Here is a 16,933-nt window from a genome sequence, read left to right as displayed (position 1 = left end):
AAAGATAAACAAAGCAGATTTATTTTCATAGCCGTCTTTGCTCATATTTACCAAGGGAGCCAATATTAATGGAGGGTACTGTACATCCTACTGCTAAGGCTAAGACATTTCATTAACACCATGTAAAAGTGAACTTTACGTCAGATGTCTCCTTTAAAAGTGTCATATAATGAGAATTGTTTTAAATAAAAGATTTTTCGTTTTATTTTGAAACATCTTTCCTAGTCCAAAAACAGTCTATTGAAACCAAGAAACCAAAAAACAGCCCATTTTTCATGTGTTCATTTTTCTGTGTTGTCTTTAGTTAATTTTTTTCTGAATTAATGGTTTAATACGAATTAATTAAAAAAAAAATGGTGGTAATCAAATGCTAAACAGTCAATGTAATATTTTAAAATTAGTGCTGTCAAATTGATTAAGTGTGATTAATCGCATTCATAATAAAAAAATTTGTTTACATAATTTGTGTATACATAATATACATGTATGTTTAAAAAATATTTACGTATGTGCGGTGTGTATATATACATATATATATATATATATATTATTTAAATATTTATACATTTATGTGTGTATTTATATATACATATACATATATACAGTACACACACATACAGTGGGTACGGAAAGTATTCAGACCCCCTTAAATTTTTCGCTCTTTGTTATATTGCAGCCATTTGCTAAAATCATTTAAGTTCATTTTTTTTCCTCATTAATGTACACACAGCACCCCATATTGACAGAAAAAACACAGAATTGTTGACATTTTTGCAGATTTATTAAAAAAGAAAAACTGAAATATCACATGGTCCTAAGTATTCAGACCCTTTGCTGTGACACTCATATACTGAACTCAGATGCTGTCCATTTCTTCTGATCATCCTTGAGATGGTTCTACACCTTCATTTGAGTCCAGCTGTGTTTGATTATACTGACTGGACTTGATTAGGAAAGCCACACACCTGTCTATATAAGACTTTACAGCTCACAGTGCATGTCAGAGCAAATGAGAATCATGAGGTCAAAGGAACTGCCTGAAGAGCTCAGAGACAGAATTGTGACAAGGCACAGATCTGGCCAAGGTTACAAAAACATTTCTGCTGCACTTAAGGTTCCTAAGAGCACAGTGGCCTCCATAATCCTTAAATGGAAGACGTTTGGGATGACCAGAACCCTTCCTAGAGCTGGCCGTCCGGCCAAACTGAGCTATCGGGGGAGAAGAGCCTTGGTGAGAGAGGTAAAGAAGAACCCAAAGATCACTGTGGCTGAGCTCCAGAGATGCAGTCGGGAGATGGGAGAAAGTTGTAGAAAGTCAACCATCACTGCAGCCCTCCACCAGTCGGGGCTTTATGGCAGAGTGGCCCGACGGAAGCCTCTCCTCAGTGCAAGACACATGAAAGCCCACCTGAAGGACTCCAAGATGGTGAGAAATAAGATTCTCTGGTCTGATGAGACCAAGATAGAACTTTTTGGCCTTAATTCTAAGCGGTATGTGTGGAGAAAACCAGGCACTGCTCATCACCTGTCCAATACAGTCCCAACAGTGAAGCATGGTGGTGGCAGCATCATGCTGTGGGGGTGTTTTTCAGCTGCAGGGACAGGACGACTGGTTGCAATCGAGGGAAAGATGAACACGGCCAAGTACAGGGATATCCTGGACGAAAACCTTCTCCAGACTGCTCAGGACCTCAGACTGGGCCAAAGGTTTACCTTCCAACAAGACAATGACCCTAAGCACACAGCTAAAATAACGAAGGAGTGGCTTCACAACAACTCCGTGACTGTTCTTGAATGGTCCAGCCAGAGCCCTGACTTAAACCCAATTGAGCATCTCTGGAGAGACCTAAAAATGGCTGTCCACCAACGTTTACCAACCAACCTGACAGAACTGGAGAGGATCTGCAAGGAGGAATGGCAGAGGATCCCCAAATCCAGGTGTGAAAAACTTGTTGCATCTTTCCCAAAAAGACTCATGGCTGTATTAGATCAAAAGGGTGCTTCTACTAAATACTGAGCAAAGCGTCTGAATACTTAGGACCATGTGATATTTCAGTTTTTCTTTTTTAATAAATCTGCAAAAATGTCAACAATTCTGTGTTTTTCTGTCAATATGGGGTGCTGTGTGTACATTAATGAGGAAAAAAAATGAACATAATTGATTTTAGCAAATGGCTGCAATATAACAAAGAGTGAAAAATTTAAGGGGGTCTGAATACTTTCCGTACCCACTGTATATTATGTAAACACAAAGTTTTATTTTGGATGCAGTAAATCATGATTAATCGATTTGACAGCATTATTTAAAATGTAATCAAATTAAAATGTAACAATTCATTTTATTTTTGGCAAGCAAAGTGCTGCACAACAGAGGTTTATTGTTAAAATAGAAGTGTATTTCAGTCATAATTTCTTCAAGTTAACCCAGAATTTTATTTTGACGAGATGTCATGAAGTCCTTAGAGTTTATGTGTGTATCTGACAACAGCTTTTATCAAATTTAATGTTGAAATGCCGATGAAGTGACTCTTTTTTTAGTAAAGTGAGCTTAAAATTACAGAAAAAAAGATGAAAATATGTACTGTATAATATGAGCACTTCAGTATGTGATTCTGAAGACGTGTGCTAAATAATGTAGGCTTGCTGACTCTTTCTTTCACAGACTTGATCTACGTGGTGTGGCTGTTCTTTGTGTCAGTCGCATGGAACTGGAATGTTTGGCTGATCCCTGTGCGCTGCACTTTTCCGTACCAGACGACTGAGAACATTCACTGGTGGCTGCTGATGGACTACTTCTGTGACGGCATTTATCTTCTCGACATCTTCGTTATGCAGCCCAGACTGCAGTTTGTGAGAGGAGGGGACATTGTGGTGAGCAGAAGCACCCTGCTGCAATAAACACAACATTAATCTTTCAAGCATTTCAAAATTCTCTTTTTTAAAGTTTTGCTTGAAATTGTGCTTGGGCTCTTATGGAAGCCCGTTTCCACCACAGAATAAAAAAAATAAAAAAGGTAATTGCGACTTTTTATCTTACAGTTCACTTTTTTTCTCGTAATTCTGAGTTTATATTTCATCAGTCTTAGAAAAAACTCAGAAATGTGAGATATGAAATTGCAATTCTGAAAAGAAAAGATACTCGCAATTTGTGACAGAATTGTGAGATGTATACTCAAAATTTAGAGAAAAATGACAGAATTACAAGATTCTCTGAGGAAGAATTCTGAGGGAAAAATCGGAATTCCGATATATAAACTTGGAATTGTGAAAAAAGTCAGAATCCTAAATTTGTATCTCGCAATTCTGACTTTTTTTCTCAAAATTGTGAGAAACAAAGTCCAAATCATGAGATATAAACCCAAAAATTTGTTTGAATTACATTTTTATTTTTATAATTACCATATTATTGTTCAATGGTGAAAATAGGCTTGTTTTAAGGCCAGTGTTTGTTTTACGTTGTTAATGTCTACTGATGTATTTTATGTTTTGTCTGGCTCAGTGTGACAAAAAAGAAATGAGAGACAACTACAGGCGAACAGAGCGATTCAAGGTAAAACTTATTTTCTACTAAATCTATCTATTGACATTGATCAAATAACTTCAGTCAGTTAGTGAAACTTCCGCTGGCTCTGAATGTCTCAGATGGATGTGATCAGTCTCTTTCCATTGGATGTCCTGTACGTCTTCACAGGCGTTAAATCGCTCTTGAGGTTTCCTCGCCTTCTAAAGGTAAAAAAACAACAACACACGACCCTAATCTCGTCCCATTTTTACACATACATCCTTAATACTCACACTTACTCTGTGCCCCTTTTGCAGTACAATGCATTCTTTGAGTTTAATGATCGTCTGGAAGCTGTGATGAGCAAAGCCTACATTTACAGGTAAGACCAGATGCCACCACTAGAGGTCACTATAACACAAAGCGGGTGCCTCTTAAAGGGACAGTTAATCTAAGAATGAACCACATTGGCATGTGATTGCAGGGTGATCCGGACAAGTGCATACCTGCTGTACTCTCTGCATTGCAATGCCTGTATTTTCTATTGGGGTTCTGACTATGAAGGACTGGGTTCGACCAAATGGGTCTATAATGGCAAAGGAAACAGGTGAGATTATCAGTCTCAGTCTGTTACCCAGTGGTGTATTGTACTCAGTGTAGTTACTGTAATATGAGTTTGTGTTTGTGCCGCACAGTTATATTCGCTGCTACTACTTTGCTGTGAAGACTCTGATCACCATCGGAGGTTTGCCTGATCCTACCACTGTCTTTGAAATCGTCTTCCAATTGGTCAACTACTTTGTGGGAGTCTTTGCTTTCTCTATCATGATTGGTCAGGTGGGAGTAATACCAGATAGAAATTCTGGGTGAATCTCATTTATTGTCAAAACATGTCATGGTTGTATTTTACCCCGAAATCAAAAGAAAGAACTAAGAAATTGTATTTTGCGTGAAGATAATAAGACTTTTTTTAGGACCACAAAGTATTATTGTTTTCATCCTAATTCCCCCACTTTTCAAAATAACATCTCATTACTGTAATATGAAAGAATTATACATTTTTGAATTAGAGATAATTAAAAAATGTATCTTTTTTGTAGTACATGAATGAGATTTGGTGGAATTGTGTAAAAATAATGAACCTGTATTTTTTATTGTACTTGCTTAACTAGTGCAGTTTTTTTTTTTTTTTTTTTACAATTATATTTTCTAATTGTTACATGTAACTAAAACTAAAAACTTAAAAACTTTTGCTCCTTGAAATAAAATTAACCTTAAATTAATTTATTTAAAAAACATTTAACATTCAGTTTAACTTGATGTACTAAAATAACCAAAACTAACAATGAAGTACAACTACCTAGACGTATTTAAAATATGTATATATATATATATATATCTATATATATAGGGTACAACGGGGCTAAAGGCATCCTGGGGTAAAAGGTGCCTTTGGTTTTTATTTTCCTCTGAACCACTAGATGGCAGAAAAACATGCCGTAGCACTTTCCAAAACATCTGCTTTTCAAGATGCACATACAAATTTGGCTGATCCTTGATGCGATCACGGGCAGCAGCGCAAAGTCGATTATGTGCTTGCTTGATCAATATTTCATGTTTTTAAAAATGTTGTAGATTAAAGTAGCAAACGAGAATCGCTAAAATTATTGAATATATTTTGAGAAAAAGGTCTTCTTAATGATTTTCAGTATTATTTAAGATAATTAAAGCAACAGTTTTTAAATAGTTAAAGAATATGTAAAAGTATGGTATTTGGGGTAAAAAAGCGCCCCTGCTGTTGGGGCTAAAAAGTGCAATAATTAACATGATAATTAATAGATGACTGACTTTTTCATTTGTTTACATGAAATGGTTAGATTCAGATGGTAAATATCAGATATTATGTTGGGTGTCCATCTTAGAGATAATCACCATGTTTAGAATGAAACCATGGTTTTTAAAAACATGATATTAATCATATCATCTAATAAAATATAATTTGTTATTACTACTGTACATCTATATTAAATTATTGTGGGATCACAATAACATCAATGCTTTCAGAATCTTTACTTTTGAAAATGATTTTGTTTCTGTATTTTAAAATATATTTTTTATATTTACATAATTTAATGACAGTAGAATTATTAAACAAAAAAAGTAATTATTTTATTTATTAAAATAAGCAGAAAATAGTACAAACTTTGCTGAAGTAATTGATTTGAACAAATATTAACTTGGACATTATTAAAAAAAAAAAAAAACATACTTTATTTTAAGTATTTGTATTTTGCCCCATGTTGTTACCCCCCACCCACCTTATGCATTTATAAGATTTTTAACCAAACTAAATGACTTGTATGATTTATTTTCACACAAAATCTGTTGCTCCATAAATGTTCAATCGTATATGTTTTTTCTGCAATCATACATTCTGGATGCAGCGAAAAGCACATTTTTTCTTAAGGTCCCATTAGCCCTGTTGTACCCTATAATAAGATTTCTATTTCTAGTTAAAAAATAAAAAATCCAGATTTTGGTTAATTAGACTTACATTGTAGAAATACAATGTAATTAAATATAAAAATATAATATAATAAAATAGAAATATAATAAAATATTTAAAAAATATATGTTGTGCAAATTATAATTTCTTATTTTTGTGTCAGAAAAACACAAAAAATTACAAAACCTGCTACTAAAATAATAATAATAACAGAAAATATAAAAGTAAAATAATTTAAAATGTTAACAAAAAGAGTAAAATTACATCTCATAAGAAGCACTAATCACTAATGAGATAAAAATCTCCAGAATTTTGGTTAATTAGACTTGTAAAAATACAATGTAATAAAATATAAAAATATAATAAAATATTTTAAAAATAGGTTTATAATTTCTTATTTTTATGTTGTTTTAAGCAGAAATACACTTTGGCCACTCACTTATTTATATTATGCCACTTTAAAGATGATAAAATCATAAAAATCCATGCGTTGTAAAGTTTTGTTTACCTTTGTGCTGTGTGTGTGCATACGCATAGATGAGAGACGTAGTTGGAGCCGCCACTGCAGGTGAGGCCTATTACAGACACTGTGTGGACAGCACAGTCAAATACATGAGCTCCTACAGGATCCCCCGTGAGGTCCAGAACCGCGTCAAGATCTGGTACGACTACACCTGGAAGTCACAAGGCATGCTGGGTAAGAAGAATTCCATTGCACTAGATGTTTTCATATGATAAGTGTGTTTTGACTGTTTCATGATCCGCTTGTCTTCAGATGAACAAGAGTTACTTATCCAGCTGCCAGATAAGATGCGTTTAGACATCGCTGCAGATGTCAACTACAGCATTGTCAGTAAGGTGGCACTCTTTCAGGTAAGTGAATATATTACTTTCACTCTTTTCTGTCTTTCACGAACATATACACAGACAACGACAAGGTCATATAGAGAGAGATCACTTTTCACCATCCAATTAGTTCCCAATGGATTAACTCATTTAGTTTCTTTTTTAATAACCTGTTTCCTCTGTTGTCTTTGTCTCCTGTTTGCTCCAGGGATGTGACAGACAGATGATATTTGACATGCTCAAGATGCTGAAATCTGTAGTGTATCTTCCAGGAGACTTTGTTTGTAAAAAAGTGAGCAATGTCATTTACTATTTTTGTGATTTACTGTAGATGTTTTTCTACTGCCTTGCAAAAATATTTTAAACCTACAGTATCTAATCTCAGTCCAGTATGTTTGAAGGCTGTCTCAGTAAAGGTCACATCAAACAGCCACCATGAAAGAGCCTTTTATCTGTTAGCGTTTTGAACTGACTCTTGTCCCGCTCGCCTCTGACGGTCAGGGTGAGATCGGCCGAGAGATGTACATCATCAAAGCTGGAGAGGTGCAGGTGGTTGGAGGGCCTGATGGGACGACGGTGTTTGTGACTTTGAGAGCTGGCTCTGTGTTTGGGGAAATTAGGTGAGTGATAATTACTGAAGATGCAACTTTCAAACCCTACTGATGAGGTCAGCTTATGTTATATTATGACTGCTAAATAAAATCGTATGTGACCTAATAGAAAGAGTACTACTTTAACATATTTATGTAGTATGCAACGTGAGTAACGTTGAGTGCAATGCACTCATTCATGTTAAAGGGATGATGTGCCTAAAAATGTATTTTTGTAAACATTTACTCACCGTTATGTTGTTCCTGTATAACTTTATAAACCTGTATAACTTCCTTTCCTCTGTACTATTAAGATATTTGTTCAGATGAAGAAAGAAAGTCATATAGGTACATGTATACAGTGTTGGGCATGTTACTTTAAGAAAGTAATTAGTTATAGTTACTAGTTACTTCTCACAAATAGTAACTGAGTTACATCATTATAAAAGTAACTAATTACCAGGGAAAGTAACTATTGTGTTACTTTTTTAAAAAAATGTTCAGATATGTCAAATAACTTGGATGCCCCCAATATTAAATATGTTCAATGAATGAAATTTAAATGAAATTAATGAAACTTTTAGTTTATTCACCAGATGTATAAAGCTTAATGGCACAGTTTTTTAAATATCTGAATGTACACTTATTGTTAGTCAATCAAGCATTATAATATGACATTATGATAATGTAGCATTACATTATGGGGGGGACTAAAAATAATACTGATAAGATAACAAACCTACTACGAATTCTGCTACTAATAAAAATCTAAAATGCACTAAGGATTAATCAGCTGCTGGGTTCATGAATATTAATCACGTTGTCTGTGTTCGAGCAAACTGATTTGCTGAAAATGAAAACGGGCCAATAATAGGTGAGCATCAGCCAATGAGATTGCCGCTTGCGCATTAGTTCCACCTACTACCGGAGAAACCGGCAGTTCTTAAAAGCTGAAGAATTCCAAAGGAACTCACACAAAAATACAGCAAAGAATATTGTTTACATGTAGCGTGTCAATTCTGCATGGTAGACTCTCTCGCTCTGTATCTTTCTTTGCATGCGTGTGAGACATAGCAACGGTTAGTCTTGTGCCTTCACACTAGAGTTTACGGTTCATCAATGCTGTGCATCCATTCAGATGAACTGAAAAATAAAATGATAATAAATTATAGTAACACTGCATTTTATTGTCAGTAACCGTAACGGCATTGTAATGGGGGAAACAGTCATTTGTTTGATTACTCGTTACTGAAAAAAATAACGCCGTTAGTAAAAATAACACCATTTATTTATAACGCCGTTATTCCCAACACTGTATGTACATGACGACATCATTTAAATTTTTAGGTGAACTATACCTTTAACGGTAATGAATGAATCATAATCAAATGAAGTTTTCTTGTTGAAAAATTTAGTTTTTGACTTTTGAACAGAATTCCCAAGGTTAAGACATTTTTGTTTCCATCCTTGTATTTTTATGTGAATTTTGGAAATCCCAAGATGCACATAAAATCTTAAAATATGCATAAAACGTACATGCTCAGCTGAGGTGGATACATTTTTTTATCCAATAAAAATGATTATATAACATTTATCAAATAAATTCCTCAATGTATATCAATAAACTCATGTGACTTCATGTCTCCCCTAGTAAAAAATAAATATACTAAAATGTATTTAAAAGACACTTATTTCATGCTAAGTATGCTACAAATACATTTACATATTACGCACTTAATAAAAATACCCTGCAATTGTACTTTCAGTATACTAAACTGGTATATTTAAAGTCTGCTACATTGGAACAACTAATTTTGTACTTAATGCACTTCAGTTGTGCTGAAGTTCAACTAAAGATATAATTTAGTATATTTGATTGTGCTAAAGTGGAACTATTGCAAGTGTACTTTAGGTACACTTTAAATATTTTGCATTTATAGGCCGATATTATTCAAAGATCATTCAGTCTTCATCAATAGCGACATTAAAACATATTGTAGGCCTAAAATTAAGAAATGTGCATTGCACAAGTACTCCAAATGTAATAAAATATAAAAAATATAATAAAATATTTAAAATATATATGTTCTTTGTGCAAATTAAAATTTCTTATTTTTGTCTTGTTTTTGAGCATAAATACATTTTGTCCAGTCACTTATATGTATTATGCCACTTTAAAGAAGTCTTGTTTTCCGTTGTGCTCTACTCTGTGTGGATATTTTTTTATCCAGTAAAAATGATGGAATAACATTTATCAAGTAAATTCCTCAGTGTATATCAAACAATTCATGTGGCATTTATAGACTGATATTATTCAAAGATCATACGATCTTCATTAATAGTAACATTAAAACATATTTTAGGCTTAAAATTAAGAAAAGTGCATTGCACAATTAGTACTCCAAATAAAGTTTAATTACAATTTTTATGTCAGTAAAGTCTCAAGCGATATGTCAGCAAATATGTTAATAGACTTGAACTTAGTATACTTAGTATAATATAAATGCATTTTATATCTATTAGTTTTGGGTCAACAGATCATGTGACTGGTTAACCAAACTAACCAGCACACTGATCTCATCGCACACCATCTCAAATGTTATTTCAATCATTTTAAAATGCCTGAGCCAAAGTCTGTCACCAAAATGATTTGGTATAATCACCTCCCATAACTGTCTCACACAATTGTGTTCCCAAACATCAGGCATCCGAATGCATAATAATGATGACAACAGATAACTTGACAGTGTTTGTTATTGCATTTCATTTGGCAGATTCATTTATTATGTAGGAAATTAGAGCCACAGGCTTCCCCAGTTGCATCAGGTATTGTTTTTATTATTGATGCATTGCACCAGTTTCCCAGAAAGTGCTGATTTTGTTCTTTTGAACACAATGGATGGAAATGGTGCTTTATTTGCAATTGTTTTATGAGAAATTCGCAACTTTGATAAATCATGCTTTATGTGTTAAAAGCTAAACTCTGGCTGGTTTTTGTGTGTGTTCACTCCATCAGTTTGCTTGCGGGTGGTGGCGGGAACCGACGAACAGCTAACGTAAAGGCCCATGGTTTTGCTAACCTCTTCATCCTGGATAAGAAGGATCTGGCAGAGATCTTAGTGCACTACCCCGAGTCTCAGAAGCTACTGCGCAAGAAGGCCAAGTGAGAGGGATCGGAGCTTGAATCACAACCAAGAGCCCCAGAAATCTTTACATACACACACACACATTCACTTCATCCAGCGCAGTGGTCTGAGCCATTTACAGCTCTGTATCACACTCACAGATCTCTATAGATTAGTCATGTTGGCTAAATATTGCTTTCTCTGTCTTTTCTCTCTACATCCTTCTTTTCCCTTTCTTTCTCTTTAATGGAAGGATGGACTTGGGAGATTAGTATTTGATTTTGTTAGTAATTGAGATGCTGAAGAAGGTAATTGCAGTCAGACATGAGTCGTATGATCCATTCACCCGTGAGACCAGTTAACTGTGTGTTTGTGTGTGTGGTGAATGTTATGTAAGTGCCTGAGATCGAGCTTTTGATGTCATCTCAAACCTTACGGAGGTCCGCTTCCTGTTACAGTCTTAGCAAAGCTTACAACTCAACTTCCTGTCATCCTAATGAGTTTGTCTTTTTCCATAGGAAAATGTTGACCAAAGATAAGAAGCCTGCAGATGAGAAGGGCCAGGCTAAAGAGACGGGTGAGGTCATCCCTCAGCGTCCGGAGACACCCAAACTATACAAGGCTGCGCTGGAGGTTGCCACAGGACAAACATTTGCCAAACTGAAGGAGGCATATAAGGGAGCAACTCTAGAGGTATTCACATCCCATTATGATGCTATAGGCCAAAAACACATTCTGAAGCCAGACAGTAACACTGGGTGAAGAACATATAGTTAAATATAGCTGCAAGCAGCAGTGTTTAAGAGCTTTAAGGCATTTAAGCACATATGAAAAAAGAGAAATTTATCAAGGCTGTAACCACCTAAATCAATGATTTAAAAACATTTAGGCAAATTCAGGTAATTTACCATAAAAAATATTATATTTTTTAATGCTTATGGCTGTTATAGCGCCACCTGTGGTCCGATCTCCTTAAAACTTTGCATGCTTGTTCAGAATCACCTGTCACATGTGCTCACCAAATTTTTTGAAGTTTTGAGTTTTCCTTTAGGCTTTATAGGATTTTGGATACATTTGGACAGGCCTATTTTCTAAACAACCCCGTTATAGCTTCCCAAATTGTAAATTTGAATGTTTTTTTGATAATTATTTTCCTAGAGAGTCCAGAGAATTGTACCAGTTTTTTTTTTCCAGATTGAGCAAAAAACCTAGGACTAGTTCGCAAAAGTAGGGTTTTTTACATCTTTTCAATCATTTAACAAATTATTTGATTGACAGCGGTGGTTCTAGAGGCAGAGTCCAAAATGAAGAGTTCTATCATATGATATGAATGTCATGTGTATATGTGAAAAAAACGCACAATGTACAATCATTTACGCTCTTGAAAAATGCAATATCGTCCCCCAGTGGCTGATTTCTTTCAAATTTCTTACAGACCTTTGCTGGCTGTGAGTCAAACAGGCCCACAGAGTTTTGTTCCGATCGGCCTTCGTTAACCTTGTCTAATAGGTGCTCAAATTTTATCCCATGTTTTTTTTAAGATATGCAGATGTCCTTATAGACACGTGTGGCACTTTGGACCAAGACTGCGCCCAGCGATTTTCATGTTGATAGGACAAATTATTGCGTAGCTATAGTCATTTTTATGTTTTTTCCCTTTTATTGCGCCACCAAGAGGCCAAGCTCCACAATTTTTGTCCTGTGACCTCAGATTGAGCTCTTGAATAAGTGTTCTGGGTTTGGCAGAAATATCTCATTCCGTTCAGGTGTTAGGCATTTTAGTAAAGTGGCACCGCCCCTTTCGAACGTTTTGGCACCCCTCTGCAACGCTGAGTCAAAAGTTCAACTTTATTTGATAATTATTGATATTCACTCTCCAGAGAATCTTTCTGCACTAGTTTGGTTCCGATCTGGCAAAAAAATCAGATCCATGTGTTTTGTCCACTGTGAGCCAAGGATTCCAATGACATAAGACACTTGAGTCTGTGACTGACGGATTAGGAGTTATGAATGATTTCATACTTTTGATTGCTGTAGCGCCCCTGTCAAGCTGATTGGGGTGAACCTTGGTGACATTATCAGCGGTGTGAGTACTACAATCCCTCCAAGTTTCAAGTCTCCACGACTTAAGGTTTGGTTTGCATGATCAGTTTTACGTGGAGATTGCTGATCCTTGGCCATTTTAACAATTACAATAGGGTTTCAGCGCTATGTGCTTGAACCACTAATAACTGAAAATCTTGCCCTCCATTGTAAGATAGGGTGCCTTTAGATGTATTGCTCTTGTGCTGGTAAAGTTCTTCATGGCTAAAACAGTGCAGTTTATTGACATTTGACCAGTCGCCACCCTTACTACTTTTGTCTATCCTGTCTCTTTTTCTCTCAGCCGTCCACCTCCGGCAGGACCTCCACAGCTCCAGTGCCCCCTCCCTCACCCGTGCACCGCCGTTCACCCATTCCCAGGCCTCGCGTCCCAGATGAAGATGACATGGTATCAGAGACCACCGACAGCACCATGATCATCCGCATGACTCCCCGCATTGAGGGAGAGGAGATCCTTTCCGTGGAAGTCAGTCCCGGAGAGGGAGAAGAGATGGAGACAGAAGAGCCCAGCAAAACTGAAGATGAGTGAAAGAAAGGAAGAGGGCAAGGACGAAGTCCAGAGTAGAGGCAGGGTAGAAAGCTTGAAGAAATGCTCAGTGCATACAACCCTCATCGTGCTTTCTGTACTAGCGTCTGGGTGAAAGTCCTACACATGCTTTTCAACCAGGTCAAGCCAAACAGCTTTTCAAGCCCTTGGAGTATCTTTAGGCACCTTTTTAACTGTTAGTATATAAACTTTCAATTGTTTTTCTAGTAAACATTTCATAAAACGAACGTTTTGAGGTATTTAAACATAAACTGAAAAGTATACACAATATCTGAAGCACTTCCATTTGCCTAGAGGCTCTCTAGAGGTGAAAAGTATTTACTTTTTACAATGGCACTGCTGTCTAAGGGTGTGTTTACACTTATAGTTCGGTTCTCCTGGATCTTTTGGTCTGGTTAAAATAAGTAAATGATACATTTAGCTCTGGATCACTTCTGGAACACTGTTCAGATGTTGTTTAGATGTCTTTGGTCCACGTTTGTTCACATTTCAGTTAAACCGCAACAGAGCTTGCTTGGAGGTGAATCAATACCCATCTTTCCATGGGGTCATCAAGGTTCAAATATCAGCGTTCACACTTGTTAAAATAAACAGCACTAACAACAATTGCACCAGAGTTTGTTTTAACAAAGTAAATAGTTTAATCATGCTAAAAAATTATTATTTGAAGGTGAAGTGAGGATCGGGGGTGTTCCAGAAGGAAGAGTTAACTCAACCCTCAACTCAACTTGGTGATTAACTTAAATCTTTCTTACTCAAAGTGCAACAAACTTATTTAGTGCATATCACCACCTATTGGGAGGTTGTGCAATATTTTTTAATACTTTTTTTATTATTACTGTGAAAGAAAATTGTATTGTTTGTTTAAAGCTAGTTTTATGAGTTAAGAAATACTAATTGAACTAAAAACTAATAATTATAAAAAATCAAAAATGGCTGTATAAGTTTATTTATTTTGCTTCCACATCTGTTGTGAGGTGAGATCACATGTTTTTGGTCACACTTTAGTTTGAGGATCAAATTTTACTATTAACTTTTGTGTCAATAAACTCCTAATAAAGTTTAGATATTGGGCAGGGTTAAATGATCTAAAATATGGTCATACAAAATAAGGCATTAATATGTGCTGAATGTTCAAAGAAAAAGTTACCTCAGTTATATGGAACCGAAAGTAGAAGATATCTCTTTGCTTATCAATAAACTTACCCTGGTATGTGGCATAACCTGCTTTCTGGAATACCCCCCTGATCCTCAACATTTACTGAACACTCCCTCAACTGCCATTGGCCAGATAATCGCCTAGCCCCGCCTCAAACTCACACCATTGGTTGAGCCAGTGTGGCTGAGAGAGTAATGTTCCAATAGCTCCACAGTGTTTACATATTTCACTGGAATCAACCTGTTGGCTCACCCATAGTTTTAACATATTTTAACATTGAAAAATGACACACATCACCTTTAACTTCCCTTTAAGGCCATCGATAGATGTTCAGGACTGAAGGGTCAGAACTCCCTGTGTAATGGAAAGTAATCTTGAGTATTTTCCACAGCACATGCTGCTCTAATTCCAAGACTGCCTGCTGCTCTGCATCTTATTCCAACATCCTGTCTCTTATTGCCTTAGTGGATCCCTCTGTACAGATTTACACACACAAGCATGTTGCTATGACCATGTACAGTTATTTTTAGTCAAACTAAACATGTTAATAGAGTAGTTCACCCAAAAATGAAAACTCTGTTGTTCCGAACTCTTCTGTGGAACACTAATGTAGTTTAAAATATTGTAATTATTTAATACATTGAAATATTAAAATATTTTGAGAAGTGGCTCAGTGTTTTTATTGTATTTTATTCATTTATTTTTTGTCTTCTGAAAGTCATTGATCACCAAATCAGCTTGGGTGGGTAATTAATGGCAGAATATTTATTTTTTGTGTGAACTATGTATGTTTAGTCGCATTAAAAACACTTGAACTTGAGCTGTGATGTCACAAAATAATGTTGTGCTGCATTACCATGTGAAGGTGATTGCATATAACTTATTTCTTTTTATAAGATAAGTCTACAAAGTTACACTTTGTCTAATTTGTTATGGTCTCTTTTAAAAGACTTGTGAAAGTCACGTGGTGAAAATACCCTGCTGATATATTTCCATGTGCTTTGATATGTAGGTACTATGAGTACTAATCAATTCTGAATGATTTTTTAGTGTTTCCAGGTCAGTTCGTGCTGAACTACTTGTGTGAACAGGCACCAAAGAATCTATAAATGGAAAGTTACTGCATACTTTTAATTTGCATTTGTTAAGAATCATTCATTCATGTCTCAGTGCTTATTTCTTCACAAGAGGTTAGAAGAAGAATGGGCAGGAATTAGGTTGATTGCATGTAATAGCTGGTCTATTTTTGTACACAAAAATGCAAGCAAGATTGCCTGAACCCTGTGACCGGGCCCACTAACTACTCTTACTTTTCGGTCCCAGGGGAGGAAGCTAACACATAAAGATTTCATCCCAGGTACTGTGAATTTAAACTGCAACTCTGGAAGTATCTGGGAAAAAAAAATCATAAAAAAGTGAAATCTTGTAAAACAGGTCTAAAAGATCCTGGAAATCACTTGTCCAAATAAGACAGAGACTCAGACATACACACTGACAGGAAGAGCACAGGAAGAATGAGCAGTTTTTCATTGTTCCTTTCTTGCTCCACAAGACCAGAGGCAGGAAATATGTAAAGGCGGGAATCTGAGGGACAATACTGGGTTTGCTAACTGACTGCTGAACAAGTCTACACTTTACATGTAGGGCCGTTAAAGGGTTAGTTCACCCAAAAATGTACTCGCCCTCTTTTTTTATGTTTTAGTACATTTTCTGTTGTTTCAGACTGTTTGAGTTTAATTGTATGGACAAAAATACTGAAACGTTTTAGATATTGTCTTTTGTATTCTGCAAATAAGTTAGAAACAACATGAGGGTAATTAAATGATGACAGAATTTTCTTTCTCAGACAAAATATTTCTTTAACGGGGTCATCGGATGCAAACTTCACTTTTACATGTTGTTTGAACATTAATGTGTGTTGGCAGTGTATGTACAAATCTACCTTTAATGATAAAAATCCATGCAGTTTTTTAATTAATCTGTAAAAATAATATACTCTTTTTCAAGTCACACTGACAGAGGCCACTCCCGCGATAGTTGATTGACATGAGCGTCTTACCTCAGATCAGCTGTAACAGTCAGACCTCCATTGTTTTGATGCCGGAGCAGGGATGTATGTTAGACAAGAATATCACCGATTGAGCGATTGAGGTGTTGTGTTGCTGGATGTAATAATAAACGTAGTGGCCATCATTTACTCCTGACATCTGAGCCGCTGAAGATGCAGTGGATTACATTTGTTTGTGAAGGGAATGTGCCTCCCGATCTACAGAAATTCGTCTATGTTCATGCAAATCATTCATGATCCAGCTTCACCTACAGCAGAAGTGAGTTTTTTTTTTTTTTTAATTTTCTGCAAACACTTTAGCTAATGCAGCTAAAGTAAACAATCACTCTGAGCACAGAGAAGAAGGGGCGGGGCGAATAGAGCTCATTTGCATTTAAAGAAACAATCCCTCATAATGGTGTGATTTTGGGAGAGCTCATTTTGACAACGTAAAAAGGATTGTTGTTTTACTCTACCACTGACAACTTTTAACCAAAGTACATTATAG

General features: G+C 35.8%; 1 protein-coding gene across 3 annotated transcripts in view; it reads left to right on the top strand.

Annotated features, from left to right (window-relative positions):
* The window catches only part of cngb1a (cyclic nucleotide gated channel subunit beta 1a), a 44,121-nt gene extending 29,075 nt beyond the window's left edge, over window positions 1-15,046 (top strand). For all 3 annotated transcript variants that reach the window (XM_051135436.1, XM_051135437.1, XM_051135435.1), the window contains 13 exons: window positions 2,663-2,871; window positions 3,500-3,550; window positions 3,643-3,729; window positions 3,820-3,884; window positions 3,987-4,109; window positions 4,198-4,339; window positions 6,546-6,705; window positions 6,784-6,881; window positions 7,063-7,146; window positions 7,356-7,474; window positions 10,461-10,607; window positions 11,088-11,262; window positions 12,956-15,046. In XM_051135436.1, coding sequence (XP_050991393.1) covers window positions 2,663-2,871; window positions 3,500-3,550; window positions 3,643-3,729; window positions 3,820-3,884; window positions 3,987-4,109; window positions 4,198-4,339; window positions 6,546-6,705; window positions 6,784-6,881; window positions 7,063-7,146; window positions 7,356-7,474; window positions 10,461-10,607; window positions 11,088-11,262; window positions 12,956-13,201 — 1,706 coding nt within the window. In that variant the 3' untranslated portion in view covers window positions 13,202-15,046. The remainder of the gene's footprint in view (window positions 1-2,662; window positions 2,872-3,499; window positions 3,551-3,642; window positions 3,730-3,819; window positions 3,885-3,986; window positions 4,110-4,197; window positions 4,340-6,545; window positions 6,706-6,783; window positions 6,882-7,062; window positions 7,147-7,355; window positions 7,475-10,460; window positions 10,608-11,087; window positions 11,263-12,955) is intronic.
* Window positions 15,047-16,933: the final 1,887 nt, after the last annotated feature.

This window comes from Labeo rohita, chromosome 18 (genome assembly GCF_022985175.1).
Source record: "Labeo rohita strain BAU-BD-2019 chromosome 18, IGBB_LRoh.1.0, whole genome shotgun sequence".
NCBI lineage: Eukaryota > Metazoa > Chordata > Actinopteri > Cypriniformes > Cyprinidae > Labeo > Labeo rohita.
This window is presented reverse-complemented; position numbering and strand designations above follow the sequence as displayed.